We start from the raw sequence: 21,894 nt of genomic DNA, 5'->3' as shown, positions 1-21,894 counted from the left end.
TATGTATGTACAGTGCATTTCTCTAATATTATAGTTGAACTGACATTTTGTTTTGGCTTGGTGGCTAATTCACACATGATGATGTTGGCAGCTCTGATCAGAGCTATAAATTAGACCTTTCCATCTTGCTTATGTTCTATAGTGAGGTTCTTTAATCTGGCATGTAAATCTTTAGTGGCCAAAGTTCTCACATGTGTGTAACCCATGTTTGCTAAATATCAGTGCAGTCATGTAGAGATTAAGCTAACAGTAGTGGATAAAATGCAAGTATTTAATATAACTGAGGAAATGGCAACCTCATTATCCGAATAAGCATCTGTTGTGTAGCAGTTTAATCATAGTTAATTATTCAGGCAGTTTCAAAGCTGTACTCTCTGTACGTTTATGTAGATTTATTCCAAATTCCCGAGTGTTAGCACAGTGAGATTTAGAGAACACAATGTTATCAGTGAATCATTAAAAAGAAGCTAGTTTTAAGCCAAAATTGTGTTAAGTTGTTGAACATTATTGTTTTGATCATCTTTGTGTTTATTCATTTGAAGTATATTATTTCTTTTATTTTGCATTGTCTGCACTTTCTCTAACATTTTAGAAGCAATGATATTATTGGTAGATCTTTTCCAATTTATGTAGTTTCAGGCAAAGTGAAGAAGATTTGCAAACAGGGATGTACAAAATATTAGAACATGTTAAAGCACACGAGGATGCGTGGCCTTTTCTCGATGCAGTGGACGAAAAATATGCACCGCGATATTATTCTATTATTGCAAGACCCATGGATCTTCAAAAAATGGAAGAGAAGCTTGATGATGGAGAGTATCTCTCCTTTGCTGAATTTAAGGCTGACTTTCAACTGATTGTGGACAATTGTCGACAGTACAATGGTACTGACAATGGTTAGTACTATTTCCAGAAGATTTTCAGTTTATCTTTTGTTATTGCTGAAGTTTTATTAGCTGAAGAAATGCATTGTATATTTCCTCCATATTTAATTTATGATAGCAGCCTGATTTTATTTTATTTTGTCACCTTAATCAGCATAAATGCCTAACGTTAAACCATAGCAGGTAACCCATTAATCTGATATTGTGATCTCATAAAATGTATGTACATTTGCTAGCAAATGCTTTACACAACTGACATTCTTGCAAATGTAATTAATTTGTGAATGTGTTTGATGTTGTTAGGTTGTAACAATGTCATTATTTATGTTAAAATTTGTGTGCAAGTTTATTGGGAACATTTTAAATACAAAGTGGAGAGAAAAAAAAGTAGAATAGGGGATATTGAATCCAGCCATATTTTCCAAATAACCGCAATTGGAAATGTACCATTATGGAGCTACAGCCATAAAAGACAGTCAGAGACAAGGGCATAAATTCACTTAATAAAAAAAATTATTCTTGCTCATTCGGAAAAATTTGTTTGATTCAATATTCCAAACCCTGCTTTGACCTTCTTATCAAGTTGTATTTCTCAACCTTGCATGGTACAGAATCACCCTGAGAAAGAGAATTACTTCAGACACTGTTATCTGTGTGGTTATGTGTGTAAGAGTGTGTAAATGTGTTCTTAAATTAGAGAAAGAGGAATGCTACAAAGCTGGTGATATGCTCAGAACTGTTCCATATGTGTATGTGCCACATACACTGGTGTCCAAAATTAAAGCAACAAACAGAAATTTTGCAGGGTTGCATTTATTTTGCGTGTGTAAACAGATGACAGTAAAGTAGAAACAATGCCAGAAATGCAGAACATAAACAACTGCACTGTGCATAACGGTAGACAGAAATGTTCTTTGTTTTTTCTAACTTAACTCATTTGCAGACATACTCTGACAACTGGTTAATGTACTCAGTATGGGGTGTGATCATCTGTGGCAGCAATATAGGCCTGTCAACCATGGAGCATACTGTGAGTGATGTCATCAATCTCATATTGTGATGCTCTTTGAAAGTTTTGGAGAGGGATTGGTGGATGCTGACGTGATGCAAACCATCTCCCTAGTGCATCCCAGACATGCTCTATGAGATTCAAATAGCAAGAACAAGCAGGCCACACCATGCATACAGTATCTTCCATTTCAGAGAAAATAACAACCTTCTGTGCTCTATGAGGTCAATCTTAGAGTAGGGAGGACAGAAAAAAAGCAAATTTTAAGAGGTTAGAACTGAGACAGACCTTCAGTTTGAGAAAGAAATCAAAAAACATAATTCCAGCTTATTACATCAGCATAAACAGCCATTGGTTAAGAATTTTCAACTGTCAGCAGATATTTTAAGTCCACCCAATTTTAACTCAGTCAATGTGAAATGTCAGCTATCTTTATTGCATCAAAATATTCGAGGACTGAGAAATAAAATTAATGAATTAACTATCTGCATAGATGAATTAGAGTCTTCAAACCCAGCTGACAATCTGCCTTTCTGAACATCATGTGACCACTGGTATAGAACTTTTAAGTGTTACAGGGTTTAGGTTAGCATCTCACTTTTGTAGATCAGAAATGGAGAAAGGAGGAGTTGCCACATTCGTCAGGAACTGTCATAAATTTAAGAACATAGACATTCATAAATTTTGCCTAGAACAGCATATGGAAGCATGTGCAACAGAATTAGATTTTCACAAAAAAATCCTTCATAATATTGAGTGTATATCGAGCACCTGCAGGTAACTTTAATCTGTTTGTAAAACACCTTGAAGCTGTACTGGCCCATTTAACAACCAAAAACAAAGAAATAGTGATTGCTGGTGATTTCAATGTAGATTTCCTTAAAGACTCTCCCAATAAGAACTTATTTGAGTTAGTAACACTATCATTCAACTTAATTCCCACAGTAAAGTTCCCCACTAGAATAGCCACTTGCTCACAAACAGCCATTAATAATATCTTTATAGAAAAGTCCAATGAACAAAATTATATTACAAAACCAATAGTCAATGGCCTCTCAGACCATGACATGCAGTTCCTTCTGTTAAATGTTAATACTGAATAGGATATAAAATCTGTTAAATCTGAGCTCAAGAGGGTAATCAGTAAGCCAAAAATTGATTATTTTAGGACACTCCTCAGAGACATTCACTGGACTGATGTTTACAGTGCTCATGGCATGAATGAAAAATATAACATTTTTGCTAATAAAGTGCTTACCTTATTTGAACTCTGCTTTCCCCCAAAACTTACCAAGGTTAGAGCAAAGTCTACAAAGAAGCCATGGATTACTCGAGGAATAGGGGTATCTTGTAACACAAAAAGAAAACTGGATCTGTCAATCTGAAACATTTCGAATGTTGATGCTATAGCACATTATAAGAAATACTGCAAAATATTAAAGACTGTAATACGGATGTCAAAGCAAATATATTACAAGGAAAAGATAGTCATATCAGATAACAAAATAAAGACAATATTGGATATAGTGAAGGAGGAGACCGGTAGAACCAGACATGAAGAGGAACAAATAGCATTAAGAGTAAATGATACATTGGTGACAGATGTGTATAGTGTTGCAGAACTTTTTAACAAACATTTTATAACTGTTACTGAAAAGATGGGGTTGTCAGGTTCGGTAGATGCTGCTATGGATTACCTTGGACCAGACATTTCAAGTAACTTCCATAATATGAATTTGACCCTCACTACCCCAACAGAAAAAATGTCCATCATAAAATCTTTAAAATCAAAAACATCTAGTGGGTATGATGAAATATCAACAAAGTTAATTAAAGAATGTGATTCTGAGCTAAGTAACATATTAAGCTATCTGTGTAACCAGTCGTTTATCAGTGGAATATTTCCTGAATGGCTGAAATATGCTGAAGTTAAGCCCCTGTTTAAGAAGGGAGATAAAGAAATAGCATCAAATTTCCGTCCAATTTCACTGTTGCCAGCATTCTCAAAAATTTTAGAAAAATTAATGTACAGACGGCTTTATAACCATCTTATCTCAAATAACATACTGTCAAAGTCACAGTTTGGATTTCTAAAAGGTTCTGATATTGAGAAGGCTATCTACACTTACAGTGAAAATGTGCTTAATTCATTAGACAAAAAATTGCAGGCAACTGGTATATTTTGTGATCTGTCACAGGCATTTGACTGTGTAAATCACAATATCCTTTTAAGTAAACTAGAATATTATAGTGTAACAGGAAATGCTGCAAAATGGTTCAAATCTTATATATCTGGCAGGAAACAAAGGGTGTTATTAGGAAAGAGACATGTATCAAGCTATCAGGCATCATCCAACTGGGAACTAATTACATATGGGGTCCCACAAAGTTCCATTTTGGGGCCCTTACTTTTTCTTGTGTATATCAATGACCTTTCATCAGTAACATCACCAGATGCCAAGTTTGTTTTGTTTGCCGATGATACAAACATTGCAATAAATAGCAAATCAAGTGTAGTCTTAGAAAGATCAGCCAATAAAATATTCGTGGACATTAATCACTGGTTCCCAGCCAATTCTTTGTCACTAAACTTTGAAAAAACACACTACATGCAGTTCAGAACTTGTAAGGGGTGTCCCAAGAGTATATGTCTAACATATGATGACAAGAAGGTAGAAGACGTGGACAGTGTTAAATTCTTGGGATTACAGCTTGATAATAAATTCAACTGGGAGGAGCACACCACAGAACTGCTGAAGCGTCTTAACAAATCTCTGTTTGCAATGCGAATTTTGTCAGACATAGGGGATATAAAAATGAAAAAGCTGGCATACTATGCTTACTTTCATTCCATAATGTCGTATGGGATTATTTTTTGGGGTAATTCATCAAGCCAAGCTAAAGTTTTCCGGGCACAAAAACGTGCAGTAAGAATTATATGTGGTGTGAACTCAAGAACATCCTGCAGAAGCCTGTTTAGGGAACTAGGGATACTAACTACTGCTTCCCAATATATTTATTCCTTAATGAAATTTGTCATTAAAAATATATAACTTTTTCAAACTAACAGCTCAATTCATGGAATCAATACTAGAAATAAGAATAATCTTCACAAGGATTTAAAGTCACTTAGTCTTGTACAAAAAGGTGTGCATTATTCAGGAACACACATTTTCAGTAACTTGCCAGCAGCCATAAAAAGCTTAACAACCAATGAAATTCAGTTTAAGAGAAGCCTAAAGGATTTAATGGTGGCCAACTCCTTCTACTCCATTGATGAATTTCTTAGTAAAACCAACTGATTTGTATATAAGTACAACATAACTTCTGCACAATTTCAATGCAGTAATGTGTTCATTGAAAATTTGTGTGTGTGTGTGTGTGTGTGTGTGTGTGTGTGTGTGTGTGTGTAAGTATAATCTAACTTCTGCACCATTTCAGTGCAGTAATGTGTTCATTGTAAATAAGTATTACAGTAGTTGTATTACATGTTTATTACCTTATAAATAAATAAATAACCTTTTTTATTTTAAATTCAGTGCATTAGTATTTGTAAAATGACTCTTAGTGTTCATTAAAAAATGATGATCATTCCACTTGGGACGTGTGGAATGGTACATTAGCTTATTTGTTTTAGTTGTAAATATTTGTCATGTATTGTTTTTCTGACATGTTCCACATCCTGGAGGACCTCCTCACTACGGATCAATTGGAATGAAAGTAAATCTAATCTAATCTAATCTAATCATTAGCTTTTGTCAATATGAATCTGGGTCCACAGCACCTTGCAACAACCAGACATTAAGTCGTAAGATCTAGTTACAATAACTGATGGAAGTTAAAGCTGGCTGATTCACACTTACAATTTGATGCGGAGGTTTTAGAGTAGTCAACATGATCCCTGCCCACACCATTAGGGTTCCTCCTTAGTATCGGTCTTTTTCCACAAAGTTTGGGTCCCAAAACAGTGTTCTATGCTCCCTCCAGATTGCGAATCCATTTAGAATCACTATCCAGATTAAATTGGGACTCATCTGTGAAAAGAATATTTGCCCACTGTTCGACCATTCAGCTGGAATGTTGACGGCTCCACTCTAGATGTTCCTTTCTATAAAGACGTGACAGAGATACACATACAGCATATCTCTGACAATGAAGGTCTCTCTGCCAAATCCTTCTTACACTGTTTGCCTTGATACACACATCCAGTCGATGCTGCAAGGTCAGATGCCAGCTGCCATGCAGTACCAAGGTGATACTGTCCTGCCCTGACAACCCAATAACGGCCTTCTCTTTCTGATGTCACATTTGCTCAGCCCTGCGCTGGTCTTCGGGATACAGTTTCAGTCCCTCTAAGCTGTTGCCACATCTGAGAAACAACAGAATGGTTCACTTTAAGCCATTGGGCCACATCACTTTATGACTGTCCTGCTTCAATTCTTCCCATGCCCCTCTAACACAGTGTGTCTGATAGTGGTCGACTGTGTGCCATTGTAAACAGTGAATGTGGATGAGGGACTTTCCGGCAAACACTACCCATATGACAGATGCCCTGATGTCATCGTGGGCATGGTTGTCCGTTGACCAGAAAGCCATCTTGTATGCAGAACTTGATCGTACAGATATCTGTTGACAGTTTGTATGATTATATCATGAATTAGACACAGGACAGAGAAATAGCGGTTTGTTTGCTTTAATTTTGAACACCGATATATTAATCAGCCACATATGAGTTTTTTATACCTCTATTTTTGTTTATGGTTACCATCCAGGAATATTTATTGTTATACCGTATACACTCGAATAATAATAATCCACGCCCTTGAATAATCCACGCACCCCAATATTGAGGAAGAGGAAAAAGACTATTGTTTGCTTTAATTTGTTTTATTTGCAAAAAAATTGTTCCAATGTTGTGATGTGTTCAAAAGTATGTATAATAACTACTGGTTTGAAGCAAAGCTGCTGTACAGGTTGATACATCGTTAAAATGCAACCGATTCAGCGGCGTGCAGCTGGCCAGCCAGCGGGCGGGCGGCCGGGGAACATTATCACCGCCAGCCGGGACTATACGCGTACCTACAGTAGCAAAAAAAGAAATGTGAATTTTCTTGTTTAAGAATTTGTTAATACGGTATTTGCAATAAAATATTTTAGTCAATACAGGTACGTTTCCTCTCTTACCACTCTATTCATCATTTTCATCGTCATCACTAGCGGGATAATCATTGTCGTCTTCACCATCTTCCCATAGAGCGTCGTCCTCTGTTCCATCCTGTGAATTTGTGATTCCACACCAGTGGTTGAGGAATGGAGTCCCATGCACTTTTCACCCATTCACAAATCTGGGACAAATTCGACAGTTTGAGTTTTCCACTAGGTGTGAACGTATGGTTTTCATCAGCCATCCATTGCGTATATCGCTGTTTAAGTGCAGCTTTGAATGGCCGATTTATACACATATCTAGTGGTTGTAGGTTGGATGTTAGGCCTCCAGGGATAATGACCAAGTCAATTTTCCCTTTTTGTAATTTGTCTCGCACTTCCTTAGTTGTATGTCCGCGGAAGCTGTCCAGGACCAACATGTTGCGTAAATTCATAAACGCACCAGGACGATGTTGCCAAACGTGTCACCCAGTCAATTATAAGTTCATTGTCCATCCACCCTTTTGGATTCGCTCTCACAAATACCGGTATGCCTTTTACTGATATTTTCGGAATAGTTTTCCTTTTAAATATCACGTAAGGTGGTAGCTTTCGTCCATCGCCAGTTACACACATCACTGTACATCTTTGTTTCTCACTGTCGCCAGTTCGTATCATGATGCTGGATTCTCCTTTCCTGTTCACTGTGTTGTCGAGCGGCATCTCAAAATAGACTGGCGTTTGATCCGCATTACCAATTTGCGATAATATATAGGACTGTTTACGGCGCAGATTTATCACATAACGATGAAAATTCACTATTTTTTCCTCATAATCGCCTGGAAGCCGCTGAGCGATAGTAGTTTTCCTCCGGAATCCTAAACCATTTCGGTTGAAAAGTCTTGATAGCCAGCCTCGGCTAGCTTTGAAACTGGTAATGCCTAGTTCTTTGGCTAAAGACAGTGCTTTATGTTGGCACATTTCACTTGTCACCGCGCATCCATATTGTCGCTTCTCATCTACATAATTGCAGAACCTTTTCTCGAGGTCTGGATGCTTCCCTTTTTGGCCGCGAAATGCCCGGCGATTGCTATTAGTTTCTTGAAGCTGCGTTTTATTTTTTCGCCAGTCGTGAATACAACTCTCACTCACGTCGTACTTTCTTCCTTCTGCACGGTTTCCAATATTCTCGTCTTCTTCAATAATTTTCACTTTTTCTTTAGCAGTGTACTAGCGATAACGAGAACTTGTAGCCATAATTAACAAGTTTGAAGACGTTAATAGTTCATTCCCAACGTGCTACTGATGCGTCACAGACTGAGGTCGCAACAATGCAATAGTATAATGGGATGTATTGTTCGAGGCGGAGCAGTACCAACAATGTTTCGAATAATCCGCGCACGCCAGTTTTTCGTCCTAAAATTCGGGGAAAAAAATGCGCGGATTATTCAAGTCTATACGGTAAATGTTGTAACTTTTATGCCAAATTCCAGTGCCGAGTTTGAAGATATTGTGGGACAGTTCGTTTTTCTTCTTAATTTTGAACAATCTTTGGTGACATTGACACCTAAGAAAGGTGATGCAGTGGTTGAGACACTGTACACATGTTGTGGAAGACAACTTTATAAATAAGAATTTTGGCAATTTGCTGGAACTTAAGTAATTTTTGGTTTATAAGAGAATAAATAGTAACAGTCTAAATCACATTCTTTGTTTCCAGTCACATTGATTTGGAAGGCCACTGATGATGAAACTGATCTTCTGCTCCTCTTCCAATCCAATATCCTGGAATAGTACTATTCAGATAACTTCTGATGTGATTGTCAATGTAAGATGAATCATGTGAATCACTTGGAAGCCAGTTTTCTAGTGTATCTACACAAAAGATTTCTGGGTCAGTGTTTATAATGAATAAGAATGGTCCATAACTTTGTTTACAAATGGTACAGAAGACATTAACCGTCAACAAGTCTCTTTCATGTTGAATAACTACATTAGTATTTTCACTCACCCAAAATCTGATCATATAGTGATTAAATGTAACTTAAAGATAAAAACTGGATTCCTCCAAAAACGTTAATCTTCCATAAAAATTGTCCTTTTTCATGTCCTTTAGAAATTGCAGTGCAAATAATATCTTTTGTTATGGTCATCAGGATGCAGTGGTTGCAATAACTGCAGTTTGTTGTGCAGCTTGTGATACAGGCAGTATTTCTGAACTTGCCATATCCTTGGTTGATTAGTTTTAAAGTTATTACATTATTGTAGTGTGGATGTCAAAGAGCTTCTTTTGTAAGTTGCCTTGGAACACTTGACATTTTCATCTTATGTACATGGAAGACCCTTGTTTTTTACTTTTGCAGATACAACTGTCTTCTACAAATTTTCAATGCTACTAGTAAATTCTCTTATCATGAGGTGGATCTTTATGGAATTGTTGAAAAAATGCACATTGTTCAAGAACAATGTGCTCTGATTTTGCTAATTGTAGCCCACAAAAGATTGTTCCTGTGGTGTCGCCTTTTTGCTACAAACAAGCGACAACACCATTATGGCTTTGAATTCAACTTCTGTGCGGATTGTTCAAAACATTCAGATTTTCTTTGTCAAAGAGTGTTGGAGTTGTGTTTCTACCTCTTGTGGTTTGTGAGAGGTACATTTTTCAAATCTGCTCCTCCTTTTTGAATACTTGTGCATTGTATTTGATCCTGGATATTCACTCCATATGCAGTTGAAATTTGCATATTATACTGAAATAAATTTTGCTGGGAATTTACTTGTGTTTATTGGTAAGGATAATGTGTTACCATTATAATATTCATTTTATGGTTGTTAATTTTTGTTGCATATTATTTGCTTCAGAATATACTGAAATGGTGGGGAATCTTCAAGAAGCATTTCAAATGGCAGCTGAACGGTACTTGGAATCTGATCCATCATCTGATGAAGACGCATCAGTTGAGCTACCAAAAAGGCAAAGCCACAGTAGTACATCTGGGCATGGTAATGTGCAAGGCAGTAAGAAGAAAGGAAAGACTGATAAAAATCAGGAATTGGAGGACAAGATGGAGAGTGATGAAAGGTATGAATTGTTCCCTTTATTGTTAAATATGGTTGAAACACTTTACTTCTATCATCATATTTTGTATGTTCCAGGTCACTAACACCATCAAGTATTTTATCTGAAGCTTCAGGTGAAAGTGAAAAGGAGCCGGAGGTGTGTAGTAATAGATTTGAAAACACAGAGTCAGTACATGAAGATGGCTCTGAAAGTGCCAGCTTAAAAAATGAGAGTGAGAGTGAGAATCAGTATCCCAGGAGCACAAACGGAAACAAAAGAAATAAGAAGACAGGCGTAATTAAGAATGCAGCAGCTATTGAAGCGTTGGAACTAGCAACAGAGCAGACACTCAAGGTAACAACTTTATTCAGTTGTTTTCAAATATGTCATTCTTTACTTTGTCTAGATATTTTCAGTTACTTTTCAGCTGTCCCTCTCAATCATTCCATCCCTTTTCAGACAGTACAAAGTACATGTTCTCTCCATTTTTGTTTGTATTGGGTTACCTTTTTTGTTATTGATTGGATTCCTAATTCTTCCCTTATAGCTTCATTTCTAATTTTGTCTGCCCTTGTGCAGCCATTAACAGATTTTAGAACTTTCATTTCTGATGCTTCAAAGTGCCATAAATCTCTCTTTCTCAGCGTCTAACATGCTGCCCTGTATAATAACAAGCAATTATCATGATTTTGTAAAATTTTAGTTGTCTCTTTCTTTGTTTTACCCTCAAGTAGTGGTTATATTGTGCCACCAGTGTCAGTTCCAATACAGGTGTTCATATATAGCCCCTTTGCAACATGGATCAGATGTGTAGGAATTCCTCTTTTCATAATTGCCCATGCCTTGTCTGTGAATTCTGTCAAATGCTTTTTCATAATCCACAGATGCTAGGCGAGTTTGCAGATTAAATTCTTGTCTCTTTGTGAATTCTATGTTTCAATGCAACAACGTTATCTGTGCTTAATCTCCCCTTTTGGAAAGCTCTTTGTTCCTTTGCTAGTTTCGATTCCTATGGTATCCCATATTTTACCCAGCAAATGTTAAAGATATGTATAATTCTTAATTCTGTGGTAATTCCTGTGTTTAATCAATTTGGCGCTTATTCCATCTGGGGTGATTTTTGCTGGTTTATTTTTTAAAAAAATTGCCTTCAGTTCTGTCAGTTCAGTGTAGGCCGTTCATTGCAGTTGTTCTCTTTTATCTGCTTCTCTAATTTCTGGATTGTACAATAGTTCTCCATAGTAATCCAGTCAGACAGTTGTATTACATTTAGATTTACAGTATCTCTAATTTTTTTGTTCAAATATTTCATTAATTTGTATTCTATTTCATGTCTCCTATCATATTAGTCTCTGCTTACAAACACATCCCACAATGTACTATGTGATGTTCTTACTATTGCTTTTGCTTCATTTATTTTTCTGATGGTGTTGCTCTTTAGCTTCTAATGATTTCTTCTGTAAGTACTCATTATATGACTTTTTGTATCTCTTTGTTCCATATTTTTAAACCTCTTTTCCAATTGGACCAATGTATTTCACCTAGCACTTCACTTGCTATCTGTTTTATAGCATTTTTAATGTTAGACCATTCTTTGTTTGTGTCTTCAGTAGTTGGTATGTCATTCAGTAGTTGCGTGAGTATGTTCTGGCACAGTTTTCTTATGCTATGTTCTTGCGACAGAGGTATCTTAAATCTTTTGTTTAAATTTTCCTCATCTTTGATTTGATTTTTTATTCCTTTTCCCATCTTGTTCATAGATGGAATTTTGATTTTACAAGGCAGCGGTCCATATTTATGTTGTTACCTCTATATACTTGAGTGTCTGTTACCATTGGAGCGAACTTTTGATTATTATATAAGTGTTAGTGACCAGTAACCTTGTGCAGATACATGTAAATTAGCATATGCCTGTCTTCTTTAAGAAAGTGCTTAACTTCAATTCATTAAATGTTATGAATTCCTTTGGTTTTGCTCTATTTTGATTTACAGTCATCTTCCTCATTAGTACCTGTTAAATTAGGAACTGGTACTTTTTGAAATCTCGTCTTTTAAGTCTCCTATTAAAGTTGCTTGGTAGCTATAATTTGCTTTATTTAGACATTTCTGAAGTTCTTCAAGTAAATTTCGTGTTTCTTTTTCTTTCCTTCCTCGGTTGCACAAGTTCCTGTTAGATGTCCCCTGTCGGATTTTAATCTTACTGCTAAGAGGCTTTCATTTACTAAACTTATTTTATACCTCCATTTCTTGTCTATTTAAACTGCTATTCCACAGTGTGTTCTTGGTGTTTGAGTCACGTCATTGTAAAGCATGATATAGTCTTTTGGCTCTTTTGTGCCTTTGTTCCTGTGATCACACCAATATTTATTTTATGCTCTTAGAGAATTCTGTTTATTTCACTTTCATTTGATCCTAGTCCCTGTGCATATCATTTGGCCACATTCAGTACACCCATTAAACCTTTTTTGATGTCCATGTTCATACCCAGTAGTTTTCTCTGATGCTTGATGTGAGACATTGTAGTGTGTACCTTTGTACATATACGGGTTACCAGCCCATAGCAAAACCCCACCCAGGTAGGGCAGGTAATTCCCCCTCCCCCGTCTAGGCTTTCATGGGTCAATGCTTTAACTGCTAGGCAGCAGTGTTTTTAGGTTCCTTTGAAGCTGTATCTTCTGTCAGTTAAGTCATTCCAGAGAACTCTTCTTCCGTCCTAACTGCTGTTGGGTTCTTCACCATTAGATACAGAAGAGGAAAATGAAAACTGCTCTCGTGCCTTGAACCTGATACCATTGGGGCCAAAAAATAAAAATGAGAGTTGGTCAAGGGAGACTGATAAAAATGAAAACAGAAGAATCTTAATAATTAAGATAATCCCAGTTACTTCACATCAATTGTCAGATTTTTCTGTGAGTGTGTGTAATTAAAGATGGTAGTTCCACTTTCTTATGCCATTGTTACCACTGAAATGGAGCACTTCAATCTTTTTGCGTACATTTAATGTGTCAGCTCGTTTTGGGCTCAGTGGGACAAAGAGAGACAGTTGATGAAATGCAAAGTAATGAACATTAATACTGACTGTGTGGTAAAACTGGTGGGCATATAATGATTTCTGATTTAAAGGAAAAATGTGACAAGGTGTGTGCTAGTTGATCATTGTTTAGTCAGATTTAAGTATGAAAGTCTTACCAAACTGAATGAACCAAAAAATAGTGAAGTGACTGTTGCATTAAATCTGTGTGTTTTGTTGTCCTGCATTACTAAATACTATATAAATTCACCTAATTTACAAGATTGTTAGATGAATATAGTATATTGGTTTGACACTTAATCAGCCATGGACAAGTAATATTAATAATAATAATCGTGAAAAGGCAACATATTTGGATATTGGTGTTGTGTAACAATGACAAATGTAACAGATATTATCTTGATTTCAGAATGATACTTCAGATGATAACATCAGTTTTTACACTGACAGTAACCGTAGAATAAAAAATCACCCGTGGTAATATATTATTTTTTGTGTGTCGTGTTACTGGAAAGTAGTTGATAGAATAACAAGAACAACATGCTGGATTAATTTTTAAAAGGAGTGGTGGTTATAAATTTTGTGGGTTTAGTATTTGAATTTTTTTTTAAAAATTAGGATAAATTCTCATGTAAATGAAGTAGCTTTCTAATGTAATTGGATGGATAAAAAAAGTACTAAACAAGCAGTGGCAGGAGAACACATAAGGTTTTACATAGGCAAGCTTTCAGAACCAGTGGCGCCTTCTTCCTGCAGAAGGGTCGAAGGGGAAGCAAGGACTGGAGAGATTTAGGAAAAGGGGTAGAGTTTGGGGAAGTCTCCCGTGATACGGGGTTCTGGCTGACTTTCCAGAGCTCTGCCCCTTTTCCTAAACCTCTCCAGTCCTTTTCCTTCACACCTCCTTTCTTCCCCTTCAATCCTTCTGCTGGAAGGAGGAGCCACTGGCTCCTAAAGGTTGCATATGTAAAAACTTTTTTTTTTTTTTTTTTTTTTTTTTTTTTTTTTTTTTTTTTTTTTTTTTTTTTTTTTTTTACACTTGGTTTCCTGCCGCCGCTTTGTGAGTAGATTTTTTTATCCATCCAACTACATTATATTGTCAAAAATTGATTAAGTTGTAGCATTCATTTATTTTCATGGAAATATTGCAACAAGTGATAATCCATATTGAGTATTTTATGTTACTACAACTTTTCAGATTCAGGAGGATTTATAATGCAAACATCTCTCCCTGTGGAAGTGTTTAATGTCATGCAGCAGATGTTTTTCCTTTTATTTAACAGAAAATGAAATCTGACTCAATACAATGTTTATTTGTAAGCTCACGTAACATTACTGAACAGCTTTTTAGATAAAACACACAAATTCAGCCATGACCAAATAATCTCAAAAAGTATTTTGTAATGCATTTGAGATGGTATGGTTGTGATTATGGGGTACATTGGCAGCTTTACCACATTTTTGCTTTGGCAGAGGTACAGAGTTCCTATGGATGAGTAGAAGATATCATAGAAAAAGAATGATGGTTACCTGATTTTGATATAGAAACTGTGAAGAGAAAGTGTGTCAGAAGTATATTGTGTGGATAACAGCTTGACCAAAACTGAACAATATTGAACTGGATGATGTTGGCCAGTTAAATTATTACATGAGAAGTTAGAAACTAAAGCCAATGAGACAGAAGCTCAAACAAGTCGACTGGAATAAAGCATTTCTAATGAAGGTGTCAGAAGCTTGAACATAGTAGGGAAGTTAGGAAATCTGAAAAGGTAAATGCAGAGGCTTAGTCTAGATATACCGTATTTACTCGAATCTAAGCTGCACTCGAATCTAAGCCGCACCTGAAAAATGAGATTCGAAATAAAGAAAAAAAACTTCCCAAATCTAAGCCGCACCTGAAATTTGAGACACTATATTCAAGGGGAGAGAAGAGTTTTAGGCCGCACCTCCAAATCGAAACAAAGTTGGTCCATTGTAATATGAGACACAATTTAGGTCGAATGAATGACGATACAGCTACAGTAGTTTGGTTCGAGTCATAAGCTTAGCAGTTAAGCTTTACCAGGTAGCCATTGCTATGCGTCAGGCGCTCCGTCCTTATTTATACGGATACCCTTCCTTTTTCACGTGCTTCGTCTGGTTTGAATCGATTGCTTATTTTGCTTTGATGTGATAAGTGCCATTTTCTATGTTATAGGTGTTTACGTCAGTCACTCTAAGCTGAAAATGCATTACTGTACTGTGTCATGAGTTGTTTGTCGCATTCTGATAGTGCGTGTTTACGTCCTGTCGCTGGTCGCCGCATGGCTTGCTTTTTTGCGCGCTACCGCCGCCTTCAATTAAAAAAAAAAAGAGGAATCATCTCATTAGCGAAACAATGGCAAGAGACTGCTATTTGTAGTTACTTACACTGCTGCTTTCTTTGATAATGATCAACAAGAACCAAATCATAGACTGCGTATGATAGAACATGTTCTGAACGAGAGTTTGGCGAAAATTTTTCCCCGTTTGAAAATCTTTGCAGCCGCTTCTTTAGTACCTCAAATTCTGCACAGAAATTAGTCATCTCAGATTTAAAAATCTAGTCAGTTGCCGTGCTTCATTTCTGACTGTATCACTATTAGGCATAAGAGTAATACGAATATAAACATGACACGATATGTATATTCTTCCACGTTTGCTGTTGTCTCACTCTAGTTTCGTAGTTTATTAGGCAGACAGGATTTAAATGAGATAGAAGCAAACACGAAAGAATACATGTCAAAATGTTTATAATCATATTATTCTTATGGTGAAGAGAATACTGCATGTGATTCACATTTCATCAGGTTCCTATTAGCAACCATCTCTTCTCACAAGTAGGAAAAAAATTCAGAACGTAGAGTTGGCCATAGTGACAAAAATCGCAGTCTTGCCAGTCGGATTTTCGTAGTACATTGAAATTCTGCTACATTCGAAGATGAACAATATGGAATTTGTATTTACTTCGTTGGATAACGTATGAAAATGCAGTGATCGAAACTCGGGCGGAGAAAAAAAGCTCGTCTTGCACTTTTTTTTTTTTTAATTTTATTTCCTGACGCTGAGGTTTTGGCGCCAGTATTTATCTTTGTGCCTACATAGGATGCCTGTGTAGCGCTACATATATATGCGACGGCAGAAGTTAGTTGTGGCGGCACTTACCAACATTTTTCAGAACTTCCACTTGGTTTGCACTCGATTCTAAGCCGCAGGCGGTTTTTTGGATTACAGAAACCGGAAAAAAAGTGCGGCTTAGATTCGAGTAAATACGGTAGTAGAGGTGTGTGAAATGAAATGGAAAGAAGACAAGGATTTCTGGTTACATGAGTGTAGGGTAATATCAACAGCAGGAGAAATGGTATAACGGGAGTAGGATTTGTTATGAATTGGAAGGTAGGATAGAGAATGTGTTACTGTGAACAGTTCAGTGATAAGCTTGTTCTTATCAGAGTCGACAGCAGGAATAACACGGTGGTTGGTACTGTTGAAGAGGAATGGACATCTCTAAAAAGGGCAGTCGTGTAAGTTGGAAAGGAAAATGTTATAACCTTTAATCACCAATAATTGCGTGGATATTCAAACACACTCACTTAGAAACAATAGCTCATTACATGATAATAACTCAGTATCTCTTATTCGACTGCCGTGCCGAGACATGTGGCCGGCGCCGTTCGTAGCTAGGTGGCGCTCCCGCGCTCAACCGAGTTGCGGAGCACCTCTATCGCCGTTTGCGCGTACTGTCGTGGCGGCACTGTTAAATGTCGTGGCACAGTCACAACACTTTTCCCCCCTTGAAAAAAAAAAAAAAAAAACACTCACTTCCTTGGAGACATGGACAGTGCGGAGACATCCATGGCATGGCCTCTTGTGAGGCCCCGAGAAGATCCCGCGGAGAGACACAAGAGTATGGTTGAAAATGTCCAGGACGGAAGCTCGTGCGTGGAACGTGCCTCCTGGACGAGATGATGGGTGAAAACTCCGGAGTAGCATCCATAGGTGTCGTGGACCTGGGGGTGTGCTCCAGCGAGATGGGTCCCGGAGAAGGCGGCGTCGCGACTGGGGCCGGTTTCGGCGTACTCGGAAGCAGTAGCGACGTCGGCTGCATCAACACGTGCGGTAGATTAGCAGCAGCGACAGGACTGGCTTTTCGGGCTGGTGGAGGCGAAGGAAGGGGCGGTGGCACCGGCGTGGCCACCACTCGTGGGCGGATCTGGTCGTAATGGCGAACAACCATGCCGTCGTCCGTACGTATTTCACAAAGCCGGCGGCCGCTAAGAGCCTTGACCACCCCTGGAATACATTTAGGGTGAGATCCATACCCTCGTGCCCACACGTCGGCGCCCACCGAGTATTTTCCCGCACTAGGGGACACAGCACAAGGCCTGACAGAGTGAAGCAGGTGCAGTAGAGTGCGCGGTTGGTGGCCATGCAAGAGTTCAGCAGGGCTGCGATCACCCAGAGGCGTGAAGTCATAAGAACTCAGAAATTGCAGCAGAGCATCATCTGTGGAAAAATCACTAAGGAATTTTTTCATCTGGCTTTTGAAAGTGCGGACAAGGTGCTCGACCTCCCCATTTGATTGCGGATGGTAGGGCAGTGCTGTAACATGATGAATCCCTTGTCCAGTACAAAAATCACGGAAGGCCTGCGAAGAGAACTGAGGGCTATTGTCCGTGACGATCGTGGATGGAAGACCTTCTAGCGCAAAGATTTTGGACAAAGCCAGCGTCGTCGCCGCAGTGGTGGGCGACGGACATTGAACAACAAACCGAAACTTCGAGAAGGCGTCAATCAACAGTAGCCAATAAGTACCGAGGAAGGGGCCGGCAAAGTCAGCGTGCACCCGTTCCCATGGCTGTGCCGGATCAGGCTACGGAGATGGCGTGGTAGGAGGTGCAGCCAGTTGTTGAGCACACTGACCACACGCAGCAACCATGTGGGCGATGTCCGAATCAATACCGGGCCAATAAACGTGCCTGCGGGCCAGGGACTTAGTCCGAGAAATACCCCAATGGCCTTCATGCCACAGTTTGAGAACATCTTTGTGAAGACAGCCTGGCACCACGACCCGCGGAGATGCGCCATCCGTGGCCAGAAGAACAACACCATCACGAACAGACAGACGAAGGCGCAAGGCATGGTAGTTGCGAAGGGGATCCAATGCCTGGCCCTTGGTCCTGTCCAGTCAACCCCGTTGAACAAAACCGATCACCTGACGCAGGACTGGGTCCCGCGCAGTAGCCGACACGACCTGCGAACCTGTAAGTGGAAAACCCTCAACCGCATGACGTTCTTCCTCATCAATGTGGAAACAGAGTAGTTCATCACGATCGAAAACCGGGTCGGGGCCCATCGGCAATCGCGACAATGCGTTAGCGTTGGCGTGCTGGGCCGTGGAGCGATAGTAAATCTCATAGTGAAAACGAGACAAGTATAAGGCCCAACGTTGCAGGTGGTGAGCTGCCTTATCCAGAAGCGACGCCGATGGGCTGAACAGAGAGACCAGCGGCTTGTGGTCGGTGATGAGGTGAAACTTAGAACCATACAAAAAAACGCTGAACTTTTTTAGAGCATAAATGATAGCGAGCGCCTCCTTTTCAATTTGACAGTAACGCCGTTGCGCATCATTGAGGGTCTTGGAAGCATAGGCGATGGGTCGTTCTGACCCATCCTCATACCGATGGGCGAGAACCGCCCCTAGGCCATACTGTGACGCGTCAGTCGCCAGAACCAAGTGCTGACCCGGACGGAATGTGGCAAGACAAGGCGCCGACTGCAAATGAGCCTTCAGGCGGACAAAAGCCTGTTCACACTCGTCGGACCAACAGAAAGGGACGTTTTTGCGTAACAGCTGATGCAGAGGATGAGCTACCGCTACCGTGGATGGAATGAATTTATGGTAATAAGCAATCTTGCCTAGAAACGCCTGAAGTTCTTTGACCGTAGACGGCCAGGGTAGAGCATTAATGGCCGCAACGTGCTGACGTAGAGGACGTATACCCTCACGGGACAAGTGGAAACCAAGATACACAATGGAGGGTCGGAAGAACTGTGACTTGTCCAGATTGCACCTCAACCCAGCCGAATGCAAAACCCGAAACAGTGAACGAAAATTGCGAAGGTGCTCCTCAGTGGAGGCCCCCGTGACAACAATGTCATCCAGATAGCTTATGCAGCCGGGAATGGAAGCCGTGAGCTGTTCCAAAAACCGCTGAACAATGGCCGGCACGCTAGCGATGCCAAATGGTAACTGCTGGTACTGATACAACCCACAAGGAGTGTTGATGACGAGAAATTCCTTGGAAGAAGCATCCAACGGCAACTGATGGTACGCCTCCGATAAGTCAAGTTTGGAAAAGAACTGGCCCCCAGCGAGCTTGGTAAATAACTCCTCAGGACGGGGAAGAGGATAAGTGTCAATGAGGCTCTGAGCGTTGACAATGGCTTTAAAATCACCACACAATCGCAGACTCCCGTTTGGTTTAGAAACCACCACAATTGACGATGCCCATTCGCTGGAGGTAACAGGAAGGAGAATCCCTGAAGCTGTTAACCTGTCTGTCTCAGCCTTGACAGGTGCACACAACGCCACCGGAATAGGGTGTGCCCGGAAAAACTTAGGGGGAGCTGTAGGTTTAAGAGTAATGTGGGCTTCAAAATCCTTGGCACGACCCAGACCAGCAGAGAACACGGACGAAAATTCAGAACACAATCCATCCAGCTGTTGATACGGAATATCCTCAGATATGAGGTGCACATCATCATCAATGGAGAACCCGAACAACTGGAAAGCATCATAACCAAACACGTTTTCAGTGCCCGCATGATCCACCACATAAAACGTGAGGGGCCTAACAACAGACTTGTAGGCAGTGGAAGCATCAACTGGCCAATGATAGGAATTTTCTGTTTATTATAAGTTCTCAGATTTCGCGTAACTGGAGACAAGGGAGGGGAGCCCAACTCCAAATACGTGCGAGAATTAATGAGAGTTACTGCAGAGCCAGTACCCACTTGCATGCGAATGTCTTTATCCAGAACACGAACAGTAACAAACAACTTATTTGTTTGAGAAAGCACACAGTTAACATCCATGTCCGATGCCTCGTCCTCGTCCTCGTCAACAGGAACTTTAGGGGACTGACACACAGAAGCAATGTGGCCTTTTTTCCTACATGAATTACACGTGACCCAACGTTTTGGACACGCGGCCCTGTCATGCTGTACGAAACAACGTGGACAAGAAGGAAGTGCTGAACGAACCTGCTTCTGTGGTTGCTGTTTTCGCTGCGAGCATTGCGGCCCAACGCGACGTTGTTTACGCGAGTGAACCGCCGCCACATCTTCGTTCTCCTGTGAAACAGGCAAATTGTCCGTGTCGAAAGTTGACTGTACAGTGCCTACATCACACCACGCGTCTATTTGTGCGCCAGCAGTGTGAGACACTTCAAAGGATTGAGCGATGCTTAGAACTTCCGACAACGACGGGTTTGGCCGTTGTAGGGCTCGTTGCCGAACTTCTTTATCAGGAGCAAGCCGTAGAATAGCATCCCTAACCATTGAATCAGCATAAGACTCATGATGAGTGTCCGTGACAAACTGACATTTCCTACTCAGACCGTGTAGTTCCGCCGCCCAAGCCCGGTAAAATTGATGGGGCTGTTTACGACACCGGTAGAACGCCACGCGGGCGGCAACGACGTGGGTGTTTTTTGGTAATAGTTAGACAATAAGTCACACATTTCTTGGAAGGACAGAGAGGCAGGTTCCTGCAGAGGGGCTAACTGAGATAGCAGCTGATAGATCCGTGGGGAAATCCAAGATAGAAATAACAACTTACACATAGGAGCATCGACAATGCCGAAAGCCAAGAAGTGTTGCCACAAACGCTTCTCATAATCCTCCCAGTCTTCAGCAGCCTCGTCGTAAGGAGGGAATGGAGGCAGAGAAGAGGAAGACAGACGATGAGTAAGCGACGTTGACAATGCCTGAATAGCAGCCGTCAGCTGTGTTTGTTGTTCAATGAGCGCTTGCATAAGCTGTTCCATGTCTGCCCCGTCACGAACACACAAATCCACAACGCAGTGAAAATATCCGCCCTCGTCGCCAAAAAGTGTTATAACCTTTAATCACCAATAATTGCGTGGATATTCACACACACTCATTTAGAAACAATAGCTCGTTACATGGTAATAACTCAGGATCTCTTATTCGACTGCCGTGCCGTGACATGCGGCCGGCACCGTTCGTAGCTAGGGTGGCGCTCCTGCGCTCAGCCGAGTTGTGGAGCGCCTCTATCGCCATTTGCGCGTGCTGTTGTGGCGGCACTGTTAAATGTCGTGCCACTGTCACAACAGAAAACATAGGTACAAAGAAGGTAACTGTGAAGAAACCATGGGTAATGAAAGAAATACTTCAGTTGATCAACAAAAAAAGGAAGTACAATAATGTTCCAGGAAATTCATGAGTACAGAAACACAAGTTTCTGAGGAATGAAATATCTAGGAAGTGCAGAGAAACGAAGATGAAATGGCTGCATGAAAAATGTGTAGAAATCAAAAAAGAAGTGATTGTTGAAAGGACTGACTCAACATGCAGGAAAGTCAAAATAACCCTCAGCGAAATTAAAAACAAGGGTGGTAACATTAAGAGTGCAACAGGAATTCCACTGATAAATGCAGAGGAGAGAGAGGATAGATGGAAAGAGTACATTGAAGACCTCTGAGGGGGGAATATTTGTCTGATG

The 21,894-nt window shown here is 39.9% G+C and overlaps 1 protein-coding gene across 1 annotated transcript in view; it reads left to right on the top strand.

The window, feature by feature from the left end:
• The window catches only part of LOC126188280 (mucin-12), a 303,407-nt gene that overhangs the window by 234,200 nt on the left and 47,313 nt on the right, over nucleotides 1–21,894 (top strand). The window contains exons 9-11 of the mRNA XM_049929864.1: nucleotides 634–896; nucleotides 9,901–10,120; nucleotides 10,195–10,453. Coding sequence (XP_049785821.1) covers nucleotides 634–896; nucleotides 9,901–10,120; nucleotides 10,195–10,453 — 742 coding nt within the window. The remainder of the gene's footprint in view (nucleotides 1–633; nucleotides 897–9,900; nucleotides 10,121–10,194; nucleotides 10,454–21,894) is intronic.

Source organism: Schistocerca cancellata, chromosome 5, assembly GCF_023864275.1.
Source record: "Schistocerca cancellata isolate TAMUIC-IGC-003103 chromosome 5, iqSchCanc2.1, whole genome shotgun sequence".
NCBI lineage: Eukaryota > Metazoa > Arthropoda > Insecta > Orthoptera > Acrididae > Schistocerca > Schistocerca cancellata.
The sequence above is the reverse complement of the archived record's forward strand: the minus strand, read 5'-3'. Positions and strand labels throughout refer to the sequence as shown.